This window comes from Anser brachyrhynchus, assembly GCF_964034855.1.
Source record: "Anser brachyrhynchus genome assembly, chromosome: 5".
Taxonomy (NCBI): Eukaryota; Metazoa; Chordata; class Aves; order Anseriformes; family Anatidae; genus Anser; species Anser brachyrhynchus.
The window spans coordinates 5,543,495-5,569,029 of record NC_137699.1 but is presented as its reverse complement, the minus strand read 5'-3'; the positions used below and the strand labels follow the sequence as shown (position 1 = coordinate 5,569,029).

The 25,535-nt window shown below is 36.6% G+C and overlaps 1 protein-coding gene across 11 annotated transcripts in view; it reads right to left on the bottom strand.

Annotated features, from left to right (window-relative positions):
* Positions 1–25,535, bottom strand: part of OTOG (otogelin) — a 113,209-nt gene that overhangs the window by 54,343 nt on the left and 33,331 nt on the right. For 8 of the 11 annotated variants that reach the window (XM_080595752.1, XM_080595746.1, XM_080595751.1 and 5 more), the window contains 10 exons: positions 24,405–24,448; positions 22,860–23,013; positions 12,476–12,541; positions 10,973–11,080; positions 5,499–5,637; positions 5,110–5,244; positions 3,939–4,085; positions 3,186–3,305; positions 2,261–2,377; positions 653–809 (listed from right to left, as the gene is read on the bottom strand). In XM_080595752.1, the coding sequence (XP_080451878.1) occupies positions 653–809; positions 2,261–2,377; positions 3,186–3,305; positions 3,939–4,085; positions 5,110–5,244; positions 5,499–5,637; positions 10,973–11,080; positions 12,476–12,541; positions 22,860–23,013; positions 24,405–24,448 (1,187 nt within the window). The remainder of the gene's footprint in view (positions 1–652; positions 810–2,260; positions 2,378–3,185; positions 3,306–3,938; positions 4,086–5,109; positions 5,245–5,498; positions 5,638–10,972; positions 11,081–12,475; positions 12,542–22,859; positions 23,014–24,404; positions 24,449–25,535) is intronic. The other 3 variants (XM_080595747.1, XM_080595745.1, XM_080595749.1) reach the window with 2 other exon arrangements.

Sequence of the window (25,535 nt, the reverse complement as noted above, 5' to 3'; positions counted from 1 at the left end):
TTCTTTCTTGCCGTCTTCCATTACATCTTTGCAGAAATGACTGTCTTGTGTTAGGCATTTGCACCAGGTGCCATAGAAAAATGTCTCAGATTTTTATTTATTTATTTATTTATTTTACAAACTCTCAGCACTGCTGAATGGGGATAGTAAGGTAATTATAAAATCCTGCTTAAAATCCTTTATTTTATTTTTTTCCTTCGGAAAACTTATCTTCCACATTTGTACTGGGGGTAGCACTAAGGCACAGCTATGTTTCCTGGACTCTGTTAATAAGTGCAGCCCTCCTGAAGATGAAAATCACATGAACTATTAGCTGCAAAAGTTCAGTTTGAGGGATGTCCTGCATGCAATATCCTAATATCCATTTACCATGATCTCTCCTTTCACATCATGGGACAAGGAAGAAAAACTAGAAGTGCATCACCCACCAATATGGAAAGAAATATGCAATCCAGCTAGACAAAAATGAGCATGGAGATCAGTGAGAGGCACACACTCATCTTTCTACCCCACAGCCACTCATGCTGTAGCTCTGCTAATTTGTCTTAAGAGTTTCATTCCTGGTTTTAGGGAACTCATTGTGTTTGATTTTTCAATAAGGGTCTCATGAATACAGTGGCAGCCACTGGCCATGCTTGTTAAGTAAACTTACGACACACTCTAGGGGACCTCCAGTCTACAGAAACTCCATGCTGGCAACACTGATGGGCATATGCTGACACACTTGTACAGAAACACTCACAGTCACCTCCTTGGTTACAACCACATGTGTCTGTCAAGCAGTTTGAGTAAAACCAGGTGACGTCAATCTGGAAATATAAATATCACTAATTAAAAATATTCATACAGACACTGGCAACAATCAGCTCAAAGCTGCAATTCCTTAAATTTTTAACGTATAAGACTTCTATTAAAGATTTTAACTTACATGTCTTCTTGAAATACAAGAAAAACAGTGTATTAGAACGTATCATAAAATCTTGTATAGTACTCAGTAATAATTAAATCAATGACCCACTACAAACACGCAGGCTGAGATGTTAATGTGAGCTCATTTTGCATGGCTTTGTAGTATTTAAACCATAATAAACTATACAGAAGCTTATGAAATAAGAGAAACTCTTTCTAAACTGACCACAAATAAATATATCCCAGAAGTGTTAATAAAGCTAGATACATGTAAAATGTAAGAACTAATAAAATAGATGGAAAACTTTTCCCATGAGAGTGGTTCATTCTCTTCATGTAATTAGGCAATTTTATGGGACAGCTTGTGATTTTCCCCTCAGATTACTCTGAAGTCTTAAGGGACAAAATTTCAAAGAAAACTGTCGATGTTAATTTGCTTATTGAACTGTTATACATTCTACATGGATTTACACTTAAATATTTATAGTCATGAGGAACACAACTGATACCTTTTACAGTGAAATAAACCAATGTTTTATTAATACAACTTTAACATTGCCTTCCCTTTTCCTCCAAAATAATATTATACAAAACAACCCTGCAAGATTCCTTGTCGTCTTTCATGAAGAATCTTCTTTCTCCCTAGGAACCCCTTTGACGCTTACAGTTTCTACACTATGCACACAGTTTCAACACCTGAACATCTTGGGATACTCACTCTCCATATAACACCTAGCCCTGGAAATCAGCTCCCCCCATTCTTGAACTGAGCCTGAGCCTGTTGACTGTCTGAGCAAGTTGCACGGTTCATTTTACTTAGGTGGTTGCCTGAGTGAGGAGATGTATGCAGTTTTTTTCGAGGAATGAGTTCTTCACATATAATACTGCCTAGAAGAAGCTATGAATTTATTTAAACGTGCCTGAAAAATGTGCATGTTATGTAATACACTTGAGCAAACTAAAGCGAGTTGTCACAATTACGCAAATTTTTGTGCTTAGAATGAAAAAAAAAAGGTAATACAAATCAGGTATAATCTTGTCTCCACTAATTGTAAAGGTGACTAATAGTACTACCCACATTGTAAAAAAGCTAAACAGTGCCGAAGTGGTATTATATGGCACCAACAAATGGCTTACTGTCTAAGTTAGCTAAGTGGAGATAGTCCTTGTTACAGGCCCAGTTAAACATTCCCATTTTAGAATCAGAATAAGTATGGGTTAGCCTTTCTTCATGTCCTCTTTTGCTACAGTAGTAAAAATTACTCTGTTATGGAAGACATGAGCTGAAGAGTAAAGTTATCACTACTGAGATGTTCACTTTCACATCTTTCTACATGTGACCCCAACTCACCACTGGATGGCAAGCTTCAAATGCTTCACTTAACAGTATTCCACATTCCTTCTTGGCAAATGGCTCTCTAAGTGGATTCAAACTGCATGGATTTCGAATGTCAGAGCTGTCAACACACTTAACAAGAAAGCGAAATGAAGGGGAGAAACTTGTTTAATTAGAACATTTGAACTTACAAAATATAGTTTTGTGGGGTTTTTTTTGTTTTGTTTTGTTTTTTAAGAAATGTAAAGCACAAAAAATGCATCATTTGAGAAACTTAAGAGAGAATAAGATATGGAATTAAAAGGGTATGCTAATCAGCAGAAATGAAAAACACATAGTTTCATTTGTCTGACAGCAGCAGGAAAACACATACACACATATAGCTCTAAAAAGTGTTGCTACAAAGTCTGAATCTGTAGTCTTTACTTACCTGAACAGTCAGTTTAAATAAATAGCAAAGATCTTTTAAATAACTTTCATTAGAAGGGTCAGAAATCAGGTCTTTTTATGCTAGCTACGATGAATTTATTTTGCAAGATATTCTAAGTAACAACTTCAGAATTCATGTACATTTCACAACATACTGCTTCACTATTCAAACATCAATACTCTTTATTTATGTAAAATATATGTTTATATAGATAATGGATTTCAAATTATATTTGCTGATCTGTTACTTAAATAATGGTTATGTTGAATAACTGTGGAACTGTTTATTTTATGTTTTCTCTACAACACAGTACTGTTTAGAAACAAAGGCAATTACTTTGTTCTGTTTAATGGATTATGATATCTCTAAGAACCATATATATACTGTCTTTTGCATTGCTGCCTAATTGAGGCTTTGTTGAATGAATGTCTTAATTTATTCTAGATATATTGTATGATGTAACAACATCATATATAAATCTACTATCAAATGCATTATTTTTCCAAGTACCTCTACAGCTGTCCAGCTGTTTCCAAATTCTTGTGAGTTTGTTAGTTCAAAATTATCTGGAGTCCTCAATTCATTTATTGTTTTCAAATCAAAATTTCCACATAATCCAGTCAATTCACCCTGAAACAACAAAAAACAACAAACATAACATATTTCTTTCTACAAGATATAAAACACTACCAGTCACAACTGCTTTCAAAAGTTGCTTCATACATGTCCATCTTCTGTTGTTCCATTATAAATTTGTCAGGATTCAATCCTTTTCAGCTGAATTTCTGCCAAAAAAGTTCAGCTGTTTGCGATAATAAAATTGTGAAAGATACTTTATTTTGACATCAGTATCATTCCCTTTAAACTATGTATCTCAAGTCTTTGAGAAGAGAGCTGATCTTTTGTTCAGAGAAGTGACCTGCTTGCTAGGAATTTGTTTTTTCACATTTCAGCAAAATACCACCTGCTCCAGTCACACAGGGAATGAGTAATGTAGGAGAATGTTGCCCCGGGAGGTTTATTTCTGCTGTTATAGAAGTTAGACAGTAAACAGTGAATAGGGGGGAAAAGAGATTGTAAATGAGAATGATTAATTTAATTGACAAGGTAGCTGAATACCTCTCTTCTTGACACTGCTATTGAGTTCCTACAGGCTTCATGACATATTGTCTGTTCTCTGAACAATGATGACATAAATTTACTTAATAAGACTTACACAAATATTTCAAAGAAATGGCATTAAGAGTGTTGACTTCCACTTACCTGCCACTGATGACCCATCTGTACGTGAACTGTTGTTCTCTGATCCCAAAGAACAGTGATGTGCTCATCAGGCAAATGAACAACAGTGAAAAACCCAGCTTTCCATAGCTGTATTTTTTGTAATTTGTCCATGTAACTAGATGAGCTCTATTCAAAATAAAACAAGATAGCTTATAATGTAAATAATGTCTTCACAAAATGTTCACTTGATAGGAACATGTAAGTAAAACGAATGACACAAATGGTTCTCAGACAGAAGTCCCAAAACTGAAAAAAGACCACACAGGAATCAATGTTTAACCAAAGTGGTCTGGATTTTGACTGTGAACAGTGTTGGATTTTTATGAATTTATTATTTTAAAAGTTGATTTTATATCAAATTTACAGTATGAGTAATGACAATTAAGACAAAAATGTTAATGGTTCATCAGGGAGGTATAAAATTCACTTAGGTATACAGCACTGCATTCAGAAGGTCTTAGCCAGCTGCTTTTTTGAATATGTATAAGTATAGGTGTGCATGGAGCATCCTCTTGAAATAAGTGATTGTCTAAATATGCACAGACTGCCATCTTCTTTACATAAAGCATTTTTACCTGCATACAATATCATTCAGATGCCAAATTATTTGTAGCACAGACTAAGATGTCTGTTTTAATTACAAAGTACCTCACACAAAGACACACCACTTTCTTTGTGTAGCTGGTTTGCAAACTATCAATAGTATTACTTACACTAAAATTACTATAAATACTAAAGATTACAGCAACACAGTTTGCAGTTTGGCCATAACAAAAATGAAATTTTTGTTTTGGAGCATATACCAGAAACTGCAATTTAATTTTTTGCAGAAGTATAAGAATATTCCTTCTATACAACTATACTCCAGAACTAATTAAAATCTTAGTTCTAGTGGAATTAATAGCAAGACACCCACTGACTTCAAAATATCTGTATTTTTCCATAGACGCATCGAGGCTAAACAGAAGAATTACAATTGTCTAGCATTTTCATGAAATATAGCCAAGATTTTGTTTAAGGTTTTCATTCAACAATACAGGTTTGATAAGCATTCACTGTGAAGATATTTACACCTCGGCTACATAACAAGAAAGAAAAAATACTCAGGTACATATTCTGCCTTTTAGCAGTATTAAAGACTGACACTTACTGGATTCCCAGTTTCATCATCAAATATTAGAAAAGATTTTCCAACATTAATGAAAATGTGTTTTCTGCAAATTATCCCAGTATTAAAGCAGTTAATATTCTCTATAATAACTGAGAAACTGGTTGAAGAAGTACCCTGCAAAGAAAAAAAAAATAGGCACTTTTAAATATACTAATATAATGATATGTATCGTTACATAGTTGAAATTAGCAGAAAACCTCTGTACATTATTATTATGTTATGCATGACTTAAAGTCTAAGCAACATCGAAGCTTAAATACATGTAGTACTCAGTATAATGTACAAACAGGACACAAGTACAAGGGTAGTTTTTAACAGGTAGTTTTTAAATCCAGTTTTACAAAGGCTTAAAAAAAAAAAAGTCTCACCTTAACAAGATAAACCTTACAAGTTCCAACAAAGTCAAATGTAAGTCCATCAAACGTTCTGTAATGTCGATCACCATATGCAGTACACATGGAAGGGCAAGGATGGAAGGTGCATTGGAATGATCCATGCTGGCAAATGCTGCAAAATATATGACCAACAATGGTAATATCAGTCATAACCACAGACAAATGATTATACCTACTGCATTAAGAAGCAGAACTACTAAGGACATGTAAGTATGAGGACTATGGACAGAACCACTTTGAAACTTTAACTAGAAGCAGCAGAAATAAATCAATTCCCTTTTTTTTATTTATCACGTATTGAACACACACAGCCTGTGTGTCTTCCTGTTAGACCTTATAGGTTCCAGAACATACACACATTGAAAGGGCATTTCTTCTGTCATAACGAGAGAAGAAAATGCCACCCAAGGTAACATAATTTATTCCTCAGTTACTCATACCAACAACGTGCTACAAGGATAAAGCTATCTCTATCACCTTCTCACAGTACATTTGTTTCTATACTAGCTGATTCTCAAATCCAACAAGCAATGTGTCCTACTACTACCATCCTTATTCACTCTATGACTGAATGGGAATTTTGCATAAGTAAAGAAGAAAAAAAAAAACAGTAGTACTCTCCTGTTAGGTTCCTTGAAAGAATTTGTTGTTTTTTTTTTGTTTTGTTTTGTTTGTTTTGTTTTCCTGATACATTGGTATTGTCACACCTTAGCCTAAGAATAGCTCAGTCAGGTTCTGCCTATGGCTACCTTAAGCATTAAAATGCTTTCACCACACATACAGTAAGTGACTTTTAGGACCTTTCTGAATTACTTTTGCTTTGTGACTACCTAACAGCAAGGCTTTGCAGCACTGAGTACTGTGTCTCCCTGTGCATCAACACATTGGCATCTGAGTAACATTTCCAGAAATGTCATGTTTATAAATAATGGACAAAATTTCATTTCCAGTTTCCACAAGTAATTTTTTAAAATGTTATTTTTTTTAAATCACTTGTACACTTTAAAAGAAAAGTTCCTTGATAAAGGCAGCAAAGTTGGGGCCCTGGTAACTTTATTACAGCTATAACAAGATGTATGTTACAAATATAGGTTAAACTAAATAGAGAACATGACATAATTTCAGCACATACATAAGTTTATTTTCAAAATATTAAATGATGAATTACCTGATTAAATGAATGTTTCATATTTTACAACTAACATATGAACCTGACTTACGGAAATAATGATAAATCACTGATGTTTGACATCTCATACTAAAGCACCAATAAAATATTAAGTTTCATATCAGTATAACTTTTCCTTTTCTACTCATATTGCTATGAGATGTGACAGGTTTAGAACATCGTTGTTTGTATGAAGACACCAACAATCAAGCAAATAAAGGTAGCTGCAGTTACCAGCAGCACCATGCTTCCTTCTGCTCCTTTACTATGTAACTTGTACCAACCTGAAGTCATTTTCCAGGTTTTCCAACACTCCACTTGGAAACAAGCTTATATTTCGTATAACTATCTATATACCTACATGAAGCACTTGGTTAGATTAAGTTAAAAGTACTACATGTTAAAAGTGTTTGCCATAACAAAGCACAAGTAGAGTGTAGTGGGACTCACCCAGCTAAGTCCAGTCATCTTAAAGCACTGCCTAAGGCAGGCACCCAAGCTGATGGAGAGAGAAAGGCAAATGAAGGAAAGGACACATGGATGGAAAGAGTAACCGCGGCTTCTCATGCTCTCTGTGAGACATTCAGTTTCAGTTATACTCTGGTGAAGAAACATTTCTTACCATGCAAAGAGTAGGAAACTCCTTTGCAAGTATTCTCTTTGAGGAAACCTAATATATTTACAGTCCTAAGGAAGGGCTTAAGAGATATACTAGGTCTTCAACGTCCTCTGCTCCAGTCTTTTTGCATATTAAGTAAACTAACATTTCATTATCAGAACCTAGAGTCTCCTATTTGGAAAAGCAGAGCTACTAGCTGCTTTCAGACTTTGACTAGCCTTTTTTAATATATATTTTTGAGAAGTATTTGTTTAAGAACACAGAAAGCCCAACTGAGCAGCCCATAGGGACTAAACCAGCACAGCTACCTGCACCATCCATCTCACCTGGCACAACACAGCACCAAAATGCTACTCTGGTATGTTCAGTTAATACCACAACCATTTCTGTTTAATCTCAGAATCATAGAATGATAGGTTGGAAGTGATCTTCAAGGTCATTTATAGTTCTAACACCATCTTCCACTGGACCAGGTTTCTGAAAGCCCCATCCAACCTGGTCTTGAACACCTCCAGGGATGGGGCATCCACAGCTTCTCTGGGCTGCCTAAGCCAGTGCCTCACCACCCTCTGAGTGAAAAAATTCTTCCTTATATCTAATCTAAACACACCCTCTTTTTTGCTTAAAGACATTATCCCTTGTCCTATCACTGCACTTCCTGATAAAGAGTCTCTCTCCACCTTTCTTGTCCCCTTTAGGTACTAGAAGGCCAATATAAGGTCTCCCCAGTGACTTCTCTATTCCAGGCTGAACTCTCTCAGCCCATCTTCACAGGAGAGGTGCTCCAGCCGTCTGATCACCCTGTTGGACCTCCTCTGGACTCACTCCAACAGGTCCATGTCTTTATTATTTTGAGGGCCCAGAGCTGAACGCAGTACTCAACATGAGGTCTCACAAGCGACAAGTCGAGGGTGATGATCACCTCCCTTGGCCTGCTGGCCACACTTCTTTTGATGCAGCCCAGGGTATGTACAGTTGGCATTCTGGGCTGCAAGAACACATTGCTAGAACACATCAAGTCATTGACTGCAACTCTTGGAGATGCACCTAGCCTATTCTAACCATCTAGCCTATTCTTTATCCGCTGAGTGGTCCACCTGTCAAATCCCTGTCTCTCCAATTTAGAGACAAGGATCTCATATGGGAAAGGATGTCATTTGGGAAAGCAGCAGAAGCTTTGCACAAGTCCATGTAGATGACATCAGTTGCTCTTCCCTTACACACCAGTGCTATAACCCATCATAGAAAGCCAACAAAAATGTCCAGCACAATTTGCCCTTAGTAAAGTCATGTTGGCTGTCACCAATCTCTTTGTTTTCCATGTCCCTTAGCATAGTTTCCAGGGGGATCTGTTCCATGATCTTGCCAGGCACAGAGGTCAGACTGACTGGCCTGTAGTTTCCCAGGTCTTCCTTTTTTGCCTTTCTAAAAATGGGATTTTTATGTCCCCTTTTGTAGACAGTGGGAACTTCACTGCCAAAACTTCTCAAGTATGATGGTTAGTAGCTTAGCAACTTCATCCTCCATTTCCCTCAGGACCCTTGGATACATCTCATCAGGTCCCATGGACTTATGCACCTTCAGGTTCCTTAGATGGTCTCAAACTTGATAAGCTTGATAACTTGATAAGATGTTTAATCTAGCCAGTATATGTTCTGGCTGTAGCACTGAAAACCAAATTAGTCCACCTCAAAAAATGGCAAATACAGAACTGCAGTTCAGCCATACCCCTGTGATAGATTTGAAAGTCCCTGGGATTCCACTGGTACTTTTTCAATTTAAGAAATTACTTAATTTGCCATTTTACTGTTGGACAAGTCAGATTAATAGTTATTTTGCTCTTACTAAATGAGATATGAATGATAATTAACACCAGCATACACTATTTCCGTGCACTAAATAACATTATTGTCATTGTAATTGTTACGACTGTTTAAATGGTCTTGCTGAGTGTTCTCACGCTTTGCACAAGCAAAAATGCACCTTTCCTTTGACATATCAAATATACTCAAGCATACATACACAGCAGTCTAAAAGACCTTCTGCACTTTGTATCAAATGTGTCACTTTTGTAGAAAGCATAGCTGGTTGCAGACTGCCTGTCAGTGGACAAATGATTGCCAAAAAGTCATTATCACTTCACATGTCTTTGCTTCTTGGATGTGGAAGACTTGAAAACCCATGAGGATTATACAGGAATTAATGGGCCTGGCCTCAGAAAAAAAGACAGAAGGCTTAATATCCAGTCTTTCCACCTGCACTGCTGCTGCCTTTGGTGAAGTCTCATACAGATTAAATGGAATATAATAGTTCTTTCTGATGCAAGCAATCACACCAGGTCTAATTGGAGAGGCCTTTGGAAATAAGGGGGTGAATAACCCGGGTCGCTTTACCTGCCTGCCCAGTGGAGATGGCTTGTAAGTCGCTTCACCAGTCGACCAAAGGACTACAAATATCTTCTAGAGCAGATACTGAGGACCTGACGAGAGGCAGAGGTAGGCAGTCAGCACAAGGCTGGAGGGGGCAATGATATCCAGACAAGGCAGTGTCTAGCGCTGACTGGACAAGTCTTCACTGTGCGAGGCTATAGAGAGCTGCACAGGCCAGGAGCAATAGTTTACCAGGTGAGACCAGTTAAATGTTCCTGGTAAGCTAATAGAAGGGGACAAAAGGAAGGAACTGCTCTGCTGATAAGCTGAAGGCTACAGCACTACTACAGGATCTAGATACTTGACAGTATAGCTGATTTTTCTGTGGCTCTGAACAAACACGTAGTGCCAGGTTGAAGTATTCAACAGTAGACAAAGAAAACAGGTGGCTCCATCAGGAAAAAAGTTTGTATCGGGATCATGCAGATGTGTTATGTTTTCACATCTTAGCTTTAGTGAAGCTTATTGAAATGTTGTACCGTGTTCTACTGAGAGCACTCAAGGAAACTGCAGAGTAACATAGCTACAGAGAATGAGCTGTACTTATGACACTGGATGGTGAAAGGAACAGGTCTCTGCATATCACTGAGTGGTCCTATCAACCAAAGTCTAGTGGAACACTTCCTCTAAATGCCAATTCATTCATCAGTTATCTTACCCACACGCAAAGCCAAACAATTTATGTTACTATGCTCAGAAAATGGTATTGCTCAATACTGTCCTGAATTCATCATTGTAGCAGTCCACAGGCTTATGTTTTGGGCTCTTAGAATGCTTAGATTCTATGATAAATGTTAAAATGCAGAAGAAGGAAGTTTTGATTTAACAAATGTCACACAGGTGTAATATTTGAAGAATTTTTCCTGTACTCTAGGAACACTGGACAAGGAATATTCATTTAGATTATCTTGACAGAATGACAATCAAAACAGTGATTTTTCTAAATCACACTTTTTCCAAATTGAAAATTTCCAAATTTGTTTTCTTTTCCAAATTTCCATTCCCAAACAACATATTGCTTTTTTTTATGTAAAAGTTTCCTGAAACAACAAACCCTAAAGAAAGGCATTTTAATAGTTTTTGAAAGAGCATAAATACAAAATTAGGGCAGATCATTTATTAGAATCTAGTGTGAAATGATTACAAAACATGAAGGTAAAAAATAGAGCAATAATCAAGTCAGAGCTAAACAACTAAAATGAAATAAACACATAAATAGATCTGTACTTACCATGTATGACAGGAAGAAATCACTTTGTCACCTGGAAAGTATTCCTTTCCTTTCCATGAACATGGACATTCATCTGCTTCCAAGCACACATCCCCATGCTTAACAAGACTAATAAATAATAATTAAAAAAAGATATACATTCAATAGAAGTAAACCTGATATCTACATGCAAAAGTATTTTCCTAAACTTTACAATAATTTTGCAATTATAATTGAGAAATAAGCCATTTAAAATATGATATTGAAAAGGCACACTTTTATTAATATTTATGTGTGTGTAATTTGGTAATTTTCTTTCACAGGTATCTGCATATTGTATCTTTAGTAACTACTAGCGCTTGGGACATCCAACCCTCCAACCAGCAATCTCACTAAGCTTTTCCAGATCTCCTCCAAACTTTTCCAGATTTCTTTTAACTTAGTATATTAAGGGTTCAAGGGCAGGTTGGATAGGACCTTGAGCAACCTGACATAGTTGAAGGTGTCCCTGCCCACGGCAGGGGCCTTGGAACTAGATGCACTTTAAAGGTCCCTTCCAACTCAAACTATTCCATGCTTCTATGGTTCTAACTGCAGCAGAGTTTCCATGAGATGGAAGAGTCATCACAGGCTTTGCTCTAGTGGTAGAAGCCCAACAAAAATCAGTAAGTTATTTATTCTAAGAATCTGTGTTAATTAAATGCATATTAATTAATTAAATGCATGTTTCTTATTCCTTACTAGAACTAGAGAGCTTTCATTTGCTGCATAGTTTTCCTGTATCCATTGTTAACCTCTTGATTTGTGAATAATCTAATAACTAACAAAAGAGCTATCCCAGTTGCATGAAATGAATTAAGTATATATTACTGTGTGAATGGCACCTTACCTTCAAGCAAGAAATCATGAATATATTTAGCTTTATTAACACAAATATCCCCACAGACCTCAAAGGAAATTTTCATGATAACACAGAGAACCATATGCATAGCTTTTTGCAGTTCAAGACAAAAAATTTGCAGTTCAAGCTATACATGTGTTCATAATTACATCTCCTAAGGTACCAGATAAAAGCTGAAATTAAAAAAAAAAAAAAAATGTGGAAAACAATTCCATTAGCAGAGAAAGAATAGAGGAATTCTTGTCCAGCAAGACAACATAAAGCGACTAGTCTAAATTTTAAAGTAAAATATTTTTTGCTTTTAATGATACCCAGAGAAATTGAAATATCAGAGTTTGATAAAACACAGATCTCATACAGATTCTACAAATAAATCTCAGGAAATACGCCAGAAATACTGAATATTTTTATTTAAAAAGATTAATTTTTTTTTTCACTGAGCCTAACAACACAGTTGTACTTCTTCCAAAGCTTGATTCATTTCTCTAAAATATATTAATGCTATTTGTTAGGCAAGCAGATATCAGGATCAGGTGCAATAACTGACAGAACACCTTTGATGACAAATTTATCTGCCAAACGAAAACTGTGACTTTTACGAATGCGAACTCTTAAAAGCTTACAGTAGTGACTTCAACTTCTGTAGCTCCAACTTATTTTGTGTTCTGTATCTGTTCCTACACAGGATCCTGTTTGATACAACATAAAAAGCTGGAGTAAGTTGCTATATACCATGCTAATTACATAGTAAAAGGATTTAAAGATGACATACAATCTAAAATTATTCTTGCTTTTAAATGACAAGTTTTGAAATGTATTTCTATTGGAAAATAAACAATCTCTTAAAGTGTTGCTATTAGGTTGATAATCTTTTTTTTCTTTTTCAAGCTAAATTCATTTGGAATTACAGTACCTCTCAGGAATAATATAAATTCTATGCAAGGTCTCCTGTGTTCCTACAGTTTTCTGAAGAAAACAAATTAGACCTCTCTGACACTTAGCACTGCAATTTTGGCAAGACACTGCACCGAGGACAACAGGTCAGAGGTGCAAGGCAAATCTTTGACAACCAGAGCGATGATGCTGTTTTGTTTCCATGGTATCCAAAAGGAAAGATCTAAAATTGCATTCAACACAGAACTTTTTATTTACTCATATTAATGAATTTCTGTTTTGTGAACTATGATTTAGATGCTTCTTCAGTGTTTTATTTATATGTGATGGAAACTTACAACTCCATAGCTCTTCTTAATGGGAACAGACAAACATAATCAAGAAAATAAAACTACATTAAACTTAAAAACATCCTCCCAGATATGTGAAGTGTTTCTTGTAATCCATGCTTATTTCAACTATTGTGCCACTTGAAGACAATCAACTGGGAGACTGAAATTCCCACCAGTTTAAAGGTCAGAACTGAAGAGAGCACATTCAGACACAAAGAGCATCATACTGACAAGGTAACATTAAATACAGTTTCTTCTTCTGGGTGGTTAAAACAGGTGATAACAGCTTTCTCTCTTGTGAAGCCAATCAAGTGGATAGATTTCAATGATCTAAGAATTCACCACAATTAAAGGGCAGGCCTTGCATTGCTCTACTTTGAAGTATCAGACGTTTTTCTTGACACAGTTACTGTCCAACCTGCAGTGAACTGCAAAGATACACGGATAGCTATCGTATTGCACCATCCTTAGCCAATATTCAGTTTCATTACTATTTCATTATTGTCTGTAGTTTTGTTCATCCACATACAAACAAATATTTAAATACTCTCAGTAAAGGCATCATTAGAAGCAACGCGTCTCCTGGGGATGAACAAAAATCCCTTTGCTTCTGCAAGGCCCACAGATTTGGGCCAGAATTCTAAAATAAAATAAAATAAAATAAAATAAACTCTTCAACAGCCTCTGCCAGAGCAGTTTTTAACAGGTTGTGCAACACGCAGCTCTTTACCCTTGGGCAATAGCCTACTGCCAACTGATTTATGCAGCCACGAACACTTTTGCCCCACCAACAAATCTGCTCTCTGAGTGTTCCACAAATCATCCTACAAAGGTCAGTAATACTATACAGGGTAAAAAGAATGAAATAAGCAGCAGGACATTTCTAATATCAGAAAGCCCCCCCCCCATGACTTCCCTAACAAGAAAACTTGATAAACAAACAACGACAATAACAAAAGCAGGTGCTGAGTGCTTTCTTAATTGTTTGGGGAGGTATTTAAAGTATACCAATTCTTACATTTTATTTTTAAATAAAGAAATATTGAGTAACTTCACCAAGCACCAGACATTTTGCAGAATGCTTAAGCGTTTTTATCATACCCTTGCTGTACCTTTCTGAGTTACCCAACTCATTTTGGTGCTTCAGTTAAGATGGTCAGACACCTACACTTCTGCAGTTTCATCCTGTGCTGGTAGGACCCCTGCACGCAGCTTCACCACCAGCATCACACTGGTGCTAAGCAGAGGGGGCCATAAAAAGAAATTCAAAGAAACAGAAGTAACAGCTTAAAGACAGAAGGCAGGTGAGAGCAAGAACATGAGAGAGAAGTCGAATGATCAAGATTGATCTAGACTCCTGTATTCTGCAACCACTTTTGCAGAACCTCCCCCCCCCCCCCTTCAGCTCTTTCTAGAGGCTTCTGAATATTTGGCTCATCCAGTTGCCTATCTCTACTCTGAAAAATCCTCAAGCAAAACATAGCTCCTGCCTCCATTTGCCTTCTCCTGATAACTGTGGATAGAGGAGGGCAAAATTACCTCACAAGTCACCAGTGTAATACTCTCAGAACCATAAAAATTGGGTACTGCTTTTGGAAAGAATGCTGTAACTTCAGAGCACGGCAAGAAAGGGATTTGGTATCAACATCTCTCATTCTAACTAGAAAAATATTACAGGCATTAAGCAGGGTGACTGAAAGAATGAGGGCAGGAACACTTCTATTGGCACTGATTTTTCTTTTTTTAAGCTTGAGTTGTGGAGAAAGAATACAAGAAGAGGGCAGAAAGTGAAGACCATCAGAGAAAACAGAGGGTTCAAAGCAGGCATCTCCCCTGCCCCGCTCACAGTTTCTGCAGCGTGATAAGGTGGGACTCATCTCAGAGAGCACCGCAGGAGAAAGCAGTTAGACACTTTCTTTTTCAAGTAAAGCATATCCCAAGGAAAGACTGAAGGAAAGGAAGCATATTGGTTGTCCCAGTGTATTTCACAGGTAAGTCAGCCGTGGACTGTGATGGTATTGTTGTGATGTCTGATACCTTTCTACATCATTTCAGCTGTACCTCATCTCTACTAACATTACTTTAGGGCTATGTCCCAGTTTTTTTCCAAGTATCTAGAAAGCTATAGGTGCAATTCAGTGCTAAATATCATGTAAGACAGGACTCAGGCGAAAGGTGAGATTTTTTATATACATATATGTGTATATATATATATGGGAATGACTAAACTGATAATGTTAGCTGTCCTTGATCTGCCATCACTGGCTGAAGTTTCTTTAGACACACATTGCTTCTGAAAAGAAGTAAACTCTTATGTTTTAAGGATGAAGATTTTATTTATTTTTTAAATATACAGTTTTTGAGCATAAATCTGTATTTGAAGATATGTGCCAAAGTATATTCCTGGTTTCTGAGTTCTTAATCTGTAGCAAAAAACATGCTAAGTGCCAGAAGACTAACAGTTTTACAGCTGAAGCAGTTTTCAACATGGAAGAGCTGGTGGCTCAATGGATTTACCTATCTTTCCCAGTAAATACTGTCATCAGCTTTTTAAGAGTCAGATCAAGTACCTCCCTGAATGGTACTGGAAATTAACAATAAAGCAAAACAAAAAGACAAAGATGGCTTTACTGATTCATGATCTTCTCTTCCTCTCAATGAAACAAATAAGAACAGAAATACTCCACTACTATTTTAATGGTATTTTACCATGCGGTTTTTCTGATTTAATGAACAAGTTGAAATAGATAATGCATTTTTGGTAACAAAAGGAATTCAGAAACTTCGAGTGTAACAGAAGTCTTCCTTTCAAAGCAAGTTCAATGAGTGCCTGCTTAAATACATGTGAATAAAACAAAGGCTCTATGAAAAGGCACTCAAGAATCTGAATGATACCAGTGAAGAAGTTCTACTGTCAAAGTAATTAAAAGTACAGCGAGAAAAAAAATACTTGTTTGCAGCTAATGAACTAGAAAGTGTCAGGACCAAGAGAGTTTTGGAAACATTGCAAGAGGAAATATGGCGCAATGAAATAGATTAAGGAAAGCAGCAAGTCTGTCTAACAGAACAGAATAGAAAAAGAACTGGGTTTGCTTGTTATGGCACTGCAAGAGAGGTACATATACCCTTTGGAAGTGAATTCTGACCCAATACATTTAGCATGCTGCAATTCTATAGCCACCAGAAATACAAATCAGCATGAAAAACAATATGGATAAGCATCAGTTTCTGAAGCACCCAAACACAGGAATGTTGATGCAGTCTTTGCAATTGTATTTTCATGAGCAAATAGAGTGCAAAGCCATGACGGTATCCCTAGGGGGGTAATCCCTTTATCCTGAAAAACATTAAGTCTTCCTGAGAGATTTCTCTAAAACTCTGCTGAAACCATAAAAAGGAAAAGATTAAAAACATTTCTCACGATGGCACTGCCATCCAGAAGAGAAGGATGAGCAGGACACTCCTTTTTTCATGTTAAGAATAATAAATTGTGAACTTTACTTCTTAAAGTAAGAACCAGTAAGCCTTTTGAAAAAGACTGTGACACATTCCAAAATGAAACGACTTTGAAATCAGATAAGAAGACATTTTAAAACAAAAAAATGGACGTAACAATTTCTTCTAATAAAAGTTAGTTTTCTTACTACCTAGTTCAGTTTGTATTTGAACCTGAATTGCATTCTTCCCTCATTGTTATGTTGGTTTGTCTACAGATGTTTATAAGATGACAAAATTCACTGTTTTCTTTCTACAAATAAAATGATGATTTTTCTTTTAGAATAAAACCTTTTGAGAATGTGTTTAAGCTCCTTACGTGTTATTCGATACAGTACACCACCTCAGAAATACGGTGACAATTCAGATATTTTGGAAGAAAAACAATACGTCACAGTATCCCTTCCTCAATTACAAAACCTCATTACAACTACAGGACATTAAAGCTTTCAGTTTACTATCTTCTCATAGCTTTGTTTCATGGGAGCAACAACTGATGGAAAAAGAAACAGACCTGTTAATTCCCATTAAGTTAAAATAGCCCAAGAGTAATACTGTCTGTGATATGTGAATGACTATAACTCAGTGTGCCAACACTGGTGTGATTGGAATTTGGGAGGGGAAAAAAAAAGGAAAAAAAACATATAATTTGGCACCAAAACAATGGAAATACAAGCCAACTTCTTCTATTTTTTGATGTGCTAACCACAAATCAAGTCTATAGAGATCCATGGTTGTAAACTTGGTGAAAGGAGAACTCAGGGTTTTGTTTCTTCTTTTCTTTTTTCAGTATGGAAAAAAACACCTCTCCACACACATCCTGCTTAAAACATGGCTCACACATTTGTAGATACTTAAACCATAAGGAGTAGTAAAAATACTGATGCTGTCTTATTTTGAGATTCAAAATAAATACATAAACCATTAAAATAAATATACATACATCCAAACATTGAGCACATTACTTCAAAATAGGATATGTGTGCCTTTCACTCATAAAATTATGATCCCCAAATCAGTCTCCAGGTTCTTTTATAATTATGTTGCTTTCTTTTTATGTATGGTCTGATGAGACTCTTCATGAACACAGACTTCAGCACTGGATGTTGCCAAGGTATGAGAAGTTAAGAAGTGACCATAGCTGTACTTACTAATAACCCTACTGCTACTGACAGCCACTTAAGAATTAATTTCTAATTCTCTAACATTAATGACATTGGAAAAAATAAATGATTTTTAAAAAGGAAGAAAAGGAATGAGATTGTTACTGAAACAAGAAAGCAACAGCTAATTAACCATGAGTAGGAAGAGAATCATGCAATGGTTTGGGTTGGAAGGGACGTTAAAGAGCATCTAGTTCCAAAACCCTGCCATGGGCAGGGATACCACCCACCAGACCAGGCTGCCCAAAGCCCCATCCAGCCTGGCCTTAAACACTGCCAGGCACAGGGCATCCACAGCTTCTATGTACAACCTATACCAGTGCCTCATCACCCTCTGAGTGAAGAATTTCTTCCTTATACCTAATGTAAACCTACCGTCTTTTTGTTTAAAGCCATTATCCCTTGTCCCATCACCGCACTCCCTGACAGAGACAAGAATGTTGTGTGGGACATTATCAAATGCTTTGCACAAGTCCAGGTAGATGATACCAGTGGCTCTTCCCTTATCCACTACTTCTGTAACCCCATCAAAGCCAACAAATATGTCCAGCACAATTTGCCCTTAGTAAAGCCATGTTGGCTGTCACCAATCACTTCTTTGTTTTCCGTGTCCCTTAGCATAGTTTCCAGGGGAACCTGCTTCATCTTGCCAGGCACAGAGGTGAGACTGACTGGCCTATAGTTCCTTGGATCTTCCTTTTTTCCCTTTCTAAAAATGGGGCTTGTGTGCCCCCTTTTGTAGTCAGTGGGAACTTCACTAGACTGACAAAACTTCTCAAATATGATGGATAGTGGCTTAGCAACTTCATCCTCCAGTTGCTTGAGGACCCTCAGGGGTCTCATCAGGTCCCATGGACTTCTGCACCTTCAGATTGCACAGATGCTCTTAAACCTGATCTTCTCCCACAGGGGGCAGTTCTCCCTTCTCCCAGTCCTCACCTTCACCTTCTGTGACTTAAGCGGTGAAGTATGGTTATAGATTATAGTTAAAATAAAGTGAAATTAATCCTGACCAAGATTTCAAAGAAGTTTAAAAATACTGAAAAGTTAGTAGAGACTCCTCTGTTCAGATGAATTGCAGGGCAGTTGGTTTGATTAACATAGGCTATAGAGGGGACAAAACCATGAAAGAACCATGAAAGGGAAAGAATGTGGAAGATCTAATAGGTAAGTAAAACCATGGAGTAGGAACAGAAATAGTAAAAATAATTACTCCGAATTTGGTGCTGTGTGTATTGCTAGCCATTGACAAAACTCTTGGAATGCATAGTGGAGGGTCTCCTCATCTCCATAGTAAAATTGATTCAGTGAATAATGTTTATGGAAAACATTATTAAATATTTCAGTTCATGGAAATACAGATAGATAACCCTCAGAAATAAACAGTAATGTATATTATTAAACAACTTAGTTGAATCAGTCCAAATAAAAATATATATAATATGTATATTATAAAGTAATCCTTAACATGCAACAAAACCTGTCTTAGGTTTTCAGTCCTTTGTCATTTCTTTGTGGCTCCTGGGACAATTCACAGGGAACATCTATAAATCTATGCCAGGGATTCTCAGCATTACAGTATTGAGATTGGTTGGCTCCAGCAGACCCAAGAATTATATGTATCCTTTACTACTGCTGGGTCACACAAGTAGCTTAGAAGCTGCTCAAAAATGTTGCTGAAGTAGGGTTTCATCACCTTTCTTAAATTTCTGTTCCCATCCATCTTCTAGGAACAGCTGCTTGGTAGGGAGAATGAAGAGAGGGTAGAAGAAAAATTATTTTTTGCTGCACTTGGGTCTTGCTTGCTAGACCCTTGCTTTTTGCCAGAGTTTCACAGACCACTATTTAAACAAGCAGTGAAACAGACACAGATAATCATGTATTAACATAGAAGAACACCAGATTTATAATCTATTCAGAGCAAATATACAGAGAGAAAGACTGCATGTACACATAAACAGCATAGGGTGGATCCCTCCCTTTTACATGCAACTGATCAGTCATCTGTTACTGCTTTTGAACAGTAAGTTTTATTTACATTAACAAAAGATGGAGAAAGGTCTACAAAGCATAAGCAGTGAAGATGGCAAGAGAACTGCACACTTCAGAATCCTGATAGATACTTACAATTTGCTTTATTTTAAGCACAAGATGAGACCATGAAACAAAAGTATATGTCCAAAAAGAAGTCAAAATAGTATTGTAAAAAACAAATACAGCTTCCCCAAAGTTGCATTCACCACATGCTACGTGGGAGGTGTACCTGAAAGGTAATACCCCTGCTTTGTATGGAAAACTGAGTAGGGACAGAGGAAAAAGAAAAAAAGCAGATCAAATTTCCTTGTAGAGTTTTAGCTGCAAGGCAAGTGTGTTTCAGAAAGAAAATAATTACATATGCAACATGACTGCGGCCTCTTTGATGCTGTGATATTGTTAATAAATCCCAGGACATGTAACCACACAAAACATTTACTTTTTTATGGTCTTTAGAACAGTACCATCAAAAATTCCAGTTAGCCTTTAACTATCAGTTTGAAGAGCTATATACAGTGCATATATAGTACAGTATTTGAAACTGTAGACTTTATAAGGTATAAAATAGCCAAATCCAACTCTTGCTGCAGTCCCAGGTAAAATAATGTCAAGGAGGGAAAGGAGAAAACACAGTTAAGTTTCTTTTTTCATTCACAATGAAAATGACTGTTATCAGCAACACTAAGAGCAGATTATAAACAGATTATAAGAAATAATGAATGAAAAGCTGGTGGTTTCTGAGTTCATTATTGGTCTGACTCAAGGACATGGAAAACTAATAGAAAAGGACAGGCACAAAACAGCATACGTTCAAGCTATGCTTTTTGATATGCATACCAGTATGCAATGATACTACTGTTTTACCCTCTTTGCAGACCAATTAAAGACTCTTGTCTTCATATCAGAAGGATAAGTCATTTGAATCATAGCAACCCAGAAAGAGAAAATGCAACTCCAAGGTTGAACTTACACAAACTGTGTTGTGAACAGAATATTACTTAGTTTTCTGGAATGCAGAAAAATATATATACATATATATATTATTTAAACCAAGAGGTGAAAAATAATGAGAAAACCACAAATTAAATGCTTATTTTAAAATGCACTGTAGCTCTAAAGATGTTAGCAAAGCAGAGTAGAGTAATACTAGAATGTGTCTTTCAGGAGATTTAATGTTCTATCTCAATTGCTTCTAAAACAGAAGAAAACTACATGATCATAATTTTTACACCGTAAGAACAGTAACTCAAAGTAGGAATTATCTTCCATAAATTGAAGTATTTACAGCATAATTACTTGTGTCTGATCTATCCACTACAGATTAAAATGGGGTCATGTGAATGACACTCACAAAGATAACTGCTACTTCACACTATGATATGCTTATTTTGTATTTAATTTCTATTTCATACAAGTTCCACTAGAACATACTCTAAGCACAACAAATGAGTACTGTTGGAAGTATTCTGAAATATTTGAAAGAATATTTCAGACTCCAGACACTTGATAGACTAAAAATAAAAACACTGCCCTCTTGAAGTCTTAACACCAAGTTCAGCAAAAACGGGACCTTTCTCCTTCTGTGGATGTATGTGTTAAGTGTTTTTCAGGGTACCATGATACAATAATCACCTCACTACACTTCTGAAAAAAAGTGTAGCTTCCTTTAAATGTTTCTTAACTGTGATATATCCACTTTTCTGCACAATGTTTTTCATTAGTTCACCTAAATCAAATAAAGAATAAAACATGCTAAACTGACCCAACTACTGCTTAAGTCAGGTTAGCTTACTGATAAATGAGTGAGGCTAAACTGATACAAGATCTCAGAAAAGGAACAAAAGCATGAACAAAGGAATGAAACTAATGATTTCAGCTCACGAACTAATGTTAAGATCAAAGAAATTCCATGGCTATTTTTCTCTTGTAAAGTTGACAATGTCAGCTCAGTTTTATATTTAACCAGTAAGAACCAGTTGCCTAGAAAGATAAGCAGAAACAGATACTTGGTCGTTTCTACTTCATCAGTACCAATTGGTATTTCTGGTCCAAATCCTAAGCTTGTGGTATCATTTCCTAGTTCTGCCCTAAGTGCTGAGGATAAGGTCCTACACTCATACACCTACACAGACTTACATTGGCAGAAGTCACAGTAAACTGTAAATACTGTAAATGTCTGCCTCAATTTCAAAATCTTAGCACTGCACCTTTTCACTATGGTACCATACTTTGAGTTGGACTGAATTACAGATTCCACTTCATGTGAACAGTTCGAAATTTCATGGTTTTGAATGTTAAAATGAAATACAACAGCGTGCATAGTAATTTTCTAGCAGAGCGCAGAAAAATTTACATGTAAATGAGTGTAGGCCCACAGACTTCACCTGAGCTGTTTCAATTCAGTTTGACTGAGAATCTGGCTTTTATTCTTCGTTTTCGGATGCTCTCAAGTTACCAATGTTAATTTTAGAGTGACAATAGTCAAAACCTTGAAACTATGTTCTTATAAGACTAAATACCATCCAAAACAGGACAAATACATAATTATTACTTTTCTCTTTAAAAATCTCTCAACAATAGTGTTTGATTCAAAAAAAAAAAAAAAAAAAAAAAAAACAGCTCATTTACACATTTTCAGCATAAATTCCTGAGACTGATTAAATACCCCTCCAAGGGAGACTACACTGCAAACAATGTCTACGGATGAAGAAATATGTCTCCCTAAGTGAAATATTCAAAAACCAAGTTAGAGAAACACCTACAAAATATTATGTAAGTTCATATGAATCTGCTGTAGTACAAGGCTTGAATCAAATAGTTTCAAAACCCTTTCTATATTCCTGCTGTGTTGTTTTTATTATTGTGAGGTATTAGATCTTTGACTCCCCCTGTCTTTTAGATTATCATTTCTTACACATTCAATAGCCTGTACCTTTTGTGGTAAGCCTTCACGAGCAGAATGCTCACTCCTTGACACCTCAAATTCTCCAAGTAGTAATGTGGCATGTCTTCAGCAGCATTAACTACTCAACCACTACTGAAGTTAGTCATCTATGTTTGTACACTAACATACAACACAAAATACTCACCCTGGTGGGCATACACAACCTGAAACGCACGGAAGGTGTGCTGAGAAAGTTAGGTTTAGCAGTTGATTCTCACAAGTTCTCTCTCTACTGAGTTCAGCATCATCTTGTGGATTACTACAGTTAATATAAATCTGTCCAACTGGGCAGCTGTGTGCTGCAGGAAAACAAAAAAAAAAGACAAACACATTAGTCTTCACACCTGAAATTTTGTATCCAATACAGGTATGAGATAAATTATTTAAACAGATAACTTTATTGCGTGATTGCTTTTGCGTTGTGCTTAGCATTACGTGCAACAGGAATATCCAAAGCAGCTGTGGGGTATTAAAGGAGTTTTGATTTGTTGTGGTTTTATTATTAAGATTTCTTAGGGAGAGGGGTTCTGGATAATTGCCAATCAGCATGACTACCACAATTGCGTGGGGGAAGAAATTTCAACTAATGGCCAAAGACTTGGCAATTCTGGCACTGAAAACAAATAAAAGCCTTTCTCATTGAAGCATAAGGACCACCATCACTATAGTCTAGACAATAATATGTAACAACATACAAAATATGCTGTAATAGAGAAAGTATTTGTTACATTCTTATGTATGACTTTTTATATATATATATTTGTTCAGGGCTTGTAGAGGTAAAGAAAATTTTCTGTGAAAAATTACTGCCAGCATTCAGTTCCTAAAACCATATTTAAGTTCATATACATTACAAAAAAAAAAAGAAAGAAAATTGCTCACATTTAACAGGATTTTGGACAGTTATGCTGCTGCTTGATACCAGCCTTGCTTTCAAGGTAAACATATAACTTCTAAATCAGGGATCCCATCCTGCTAATTACTCATTTGTATATATTGCACAATCTTCTACTGCACTGTGTTGGGTCTGTCTAGGATGGAGTCACCTTTCCCTGCAGCAGCCCACACAGTGCTGTGCTCTGCACTCGTAGCTGGAACAGCACTGGTATCACTCCAGTGTTGTGTCTATTGCTGCATAGTGCTGGCACAGCATCAGGACTCCCTCCAAGCCCCCAAGAGCCAGCAGGCTGGGGGTGGGCAAGTGATGGGGAGGGGACATCGCCAGGGCAGCTGACCTAAACCAACCAAAGGGATATTCCATAACACCTGATGTCATACTCAGCAATAAAAAGGGGGGCTCTCGTGGGGGAGTGGGCTGTCCTCCTGAACAACCACTACGCGTTTTGAGGCCCTGCTTCCCAGGACGTGGCTGAACATCACTCACTGATGGGAAGTAGAGAATAACTTTTTTTTTCTTCCTCTCTGTGCTTCCGCGCGACCTTATTGTTTCTTTTGTTTCTTTTTCTCCCCATTCCCTTTCCCTTTAATTAAATCATTCTCATCTCAAACCTCAAGCTCTTTGTGTTGTATTTTCTCCCCTTTCCTCTTTGAGGAGGGGGGGAGTGAGAGAGCAGTTGTGGTGGAGCTCGGCTGCCCACCCGAGTAAAACCACCACACAGAGTTTCACAGAGATTAGCAGATATATGTTCAGTACACCTAAAGTAATTTCTCCCTCTAGCTCTTCACTCACCAATTATGTTGTTATCACAATTCATTACTCCATCCCTGCAATGGCTGCAATAAAAATACATGAAGATGTAATGAGAGCCAGAAAGATGTGAAGTATTGTTGTCTTCTGTATAATAATGAAGCGTGCAGTACAAATCAATAAAAAAAGACCACATTTTCACTGAAACTTAGAACCAAGAAGAAAGTACATATTGCATAAGGATAATTAATTATGTTTCAATCTTTTGCTTTCTGTGCAACATAAGATGCAGGACAAGGCCTAAAAATAGCAACAGTTGCATAGTATAAGTGTTATTATGAGCAGTTAAAATACTAGGATTGACACAAAAATACCTACAGAAATTAATCACTATACTGCTCCCAAACAGATTGGTGCAGTAATAGCAAACCAAGCCCTGTTCATAATGGGATCATCATAATCTAGAAAGAAAATGCAGCAATTAGTAGAAAAAAAAAGAACATATTTATATAGTTACAGCAAGGTACCCTGTTCTGGGCATATACTCTTACATGAACATTCATGATACTGTTGTAACCATTCAATACTTTTTCTTCACCAGCAGCTTAGAACTCTGCTGGAAAGCAAGCTATTAGCTTATGTGAAAATGTTGACAATAACAACAGTTGTACATACCCACAGGTAAAACCCCAGTGCTGAATATAATACAATCACAAGCTATTGAGACTGCAACAAATTTTTTGTACTGAACTGGGCTGACTTTTCTCAAAGCAAAACACAGTAAGAGCATATTGATACTATTGGCTTTTCTCAGCCACCCCTATCACGAATCATTAACAAACCATCCATGTGAAAACGTCTTACAGTATCATTAATTTTATCTCACTTATAATGAAGTCACTTGAAGAAATTTGCTTCAATTGTTTTAGAGTTCTTGGCTCCCAAGTGGAAACTGAATTGCACTTGTTAATTTTTATACACGTCCCAAACTGATCTTGATTCTGTAATATGACAGGAATCTAGAGGAGCAAGTTACTGTGATTTTCTTACCAGAACTAACCAGAACCATCTGTTCATAATCAGAAACCAAAACAACCCCAACAATTCTATGCTAATGAAAATTACAAATAGAAAAAGTTAGTGTATTATGAAGCTTGTAATAACATATCTTTT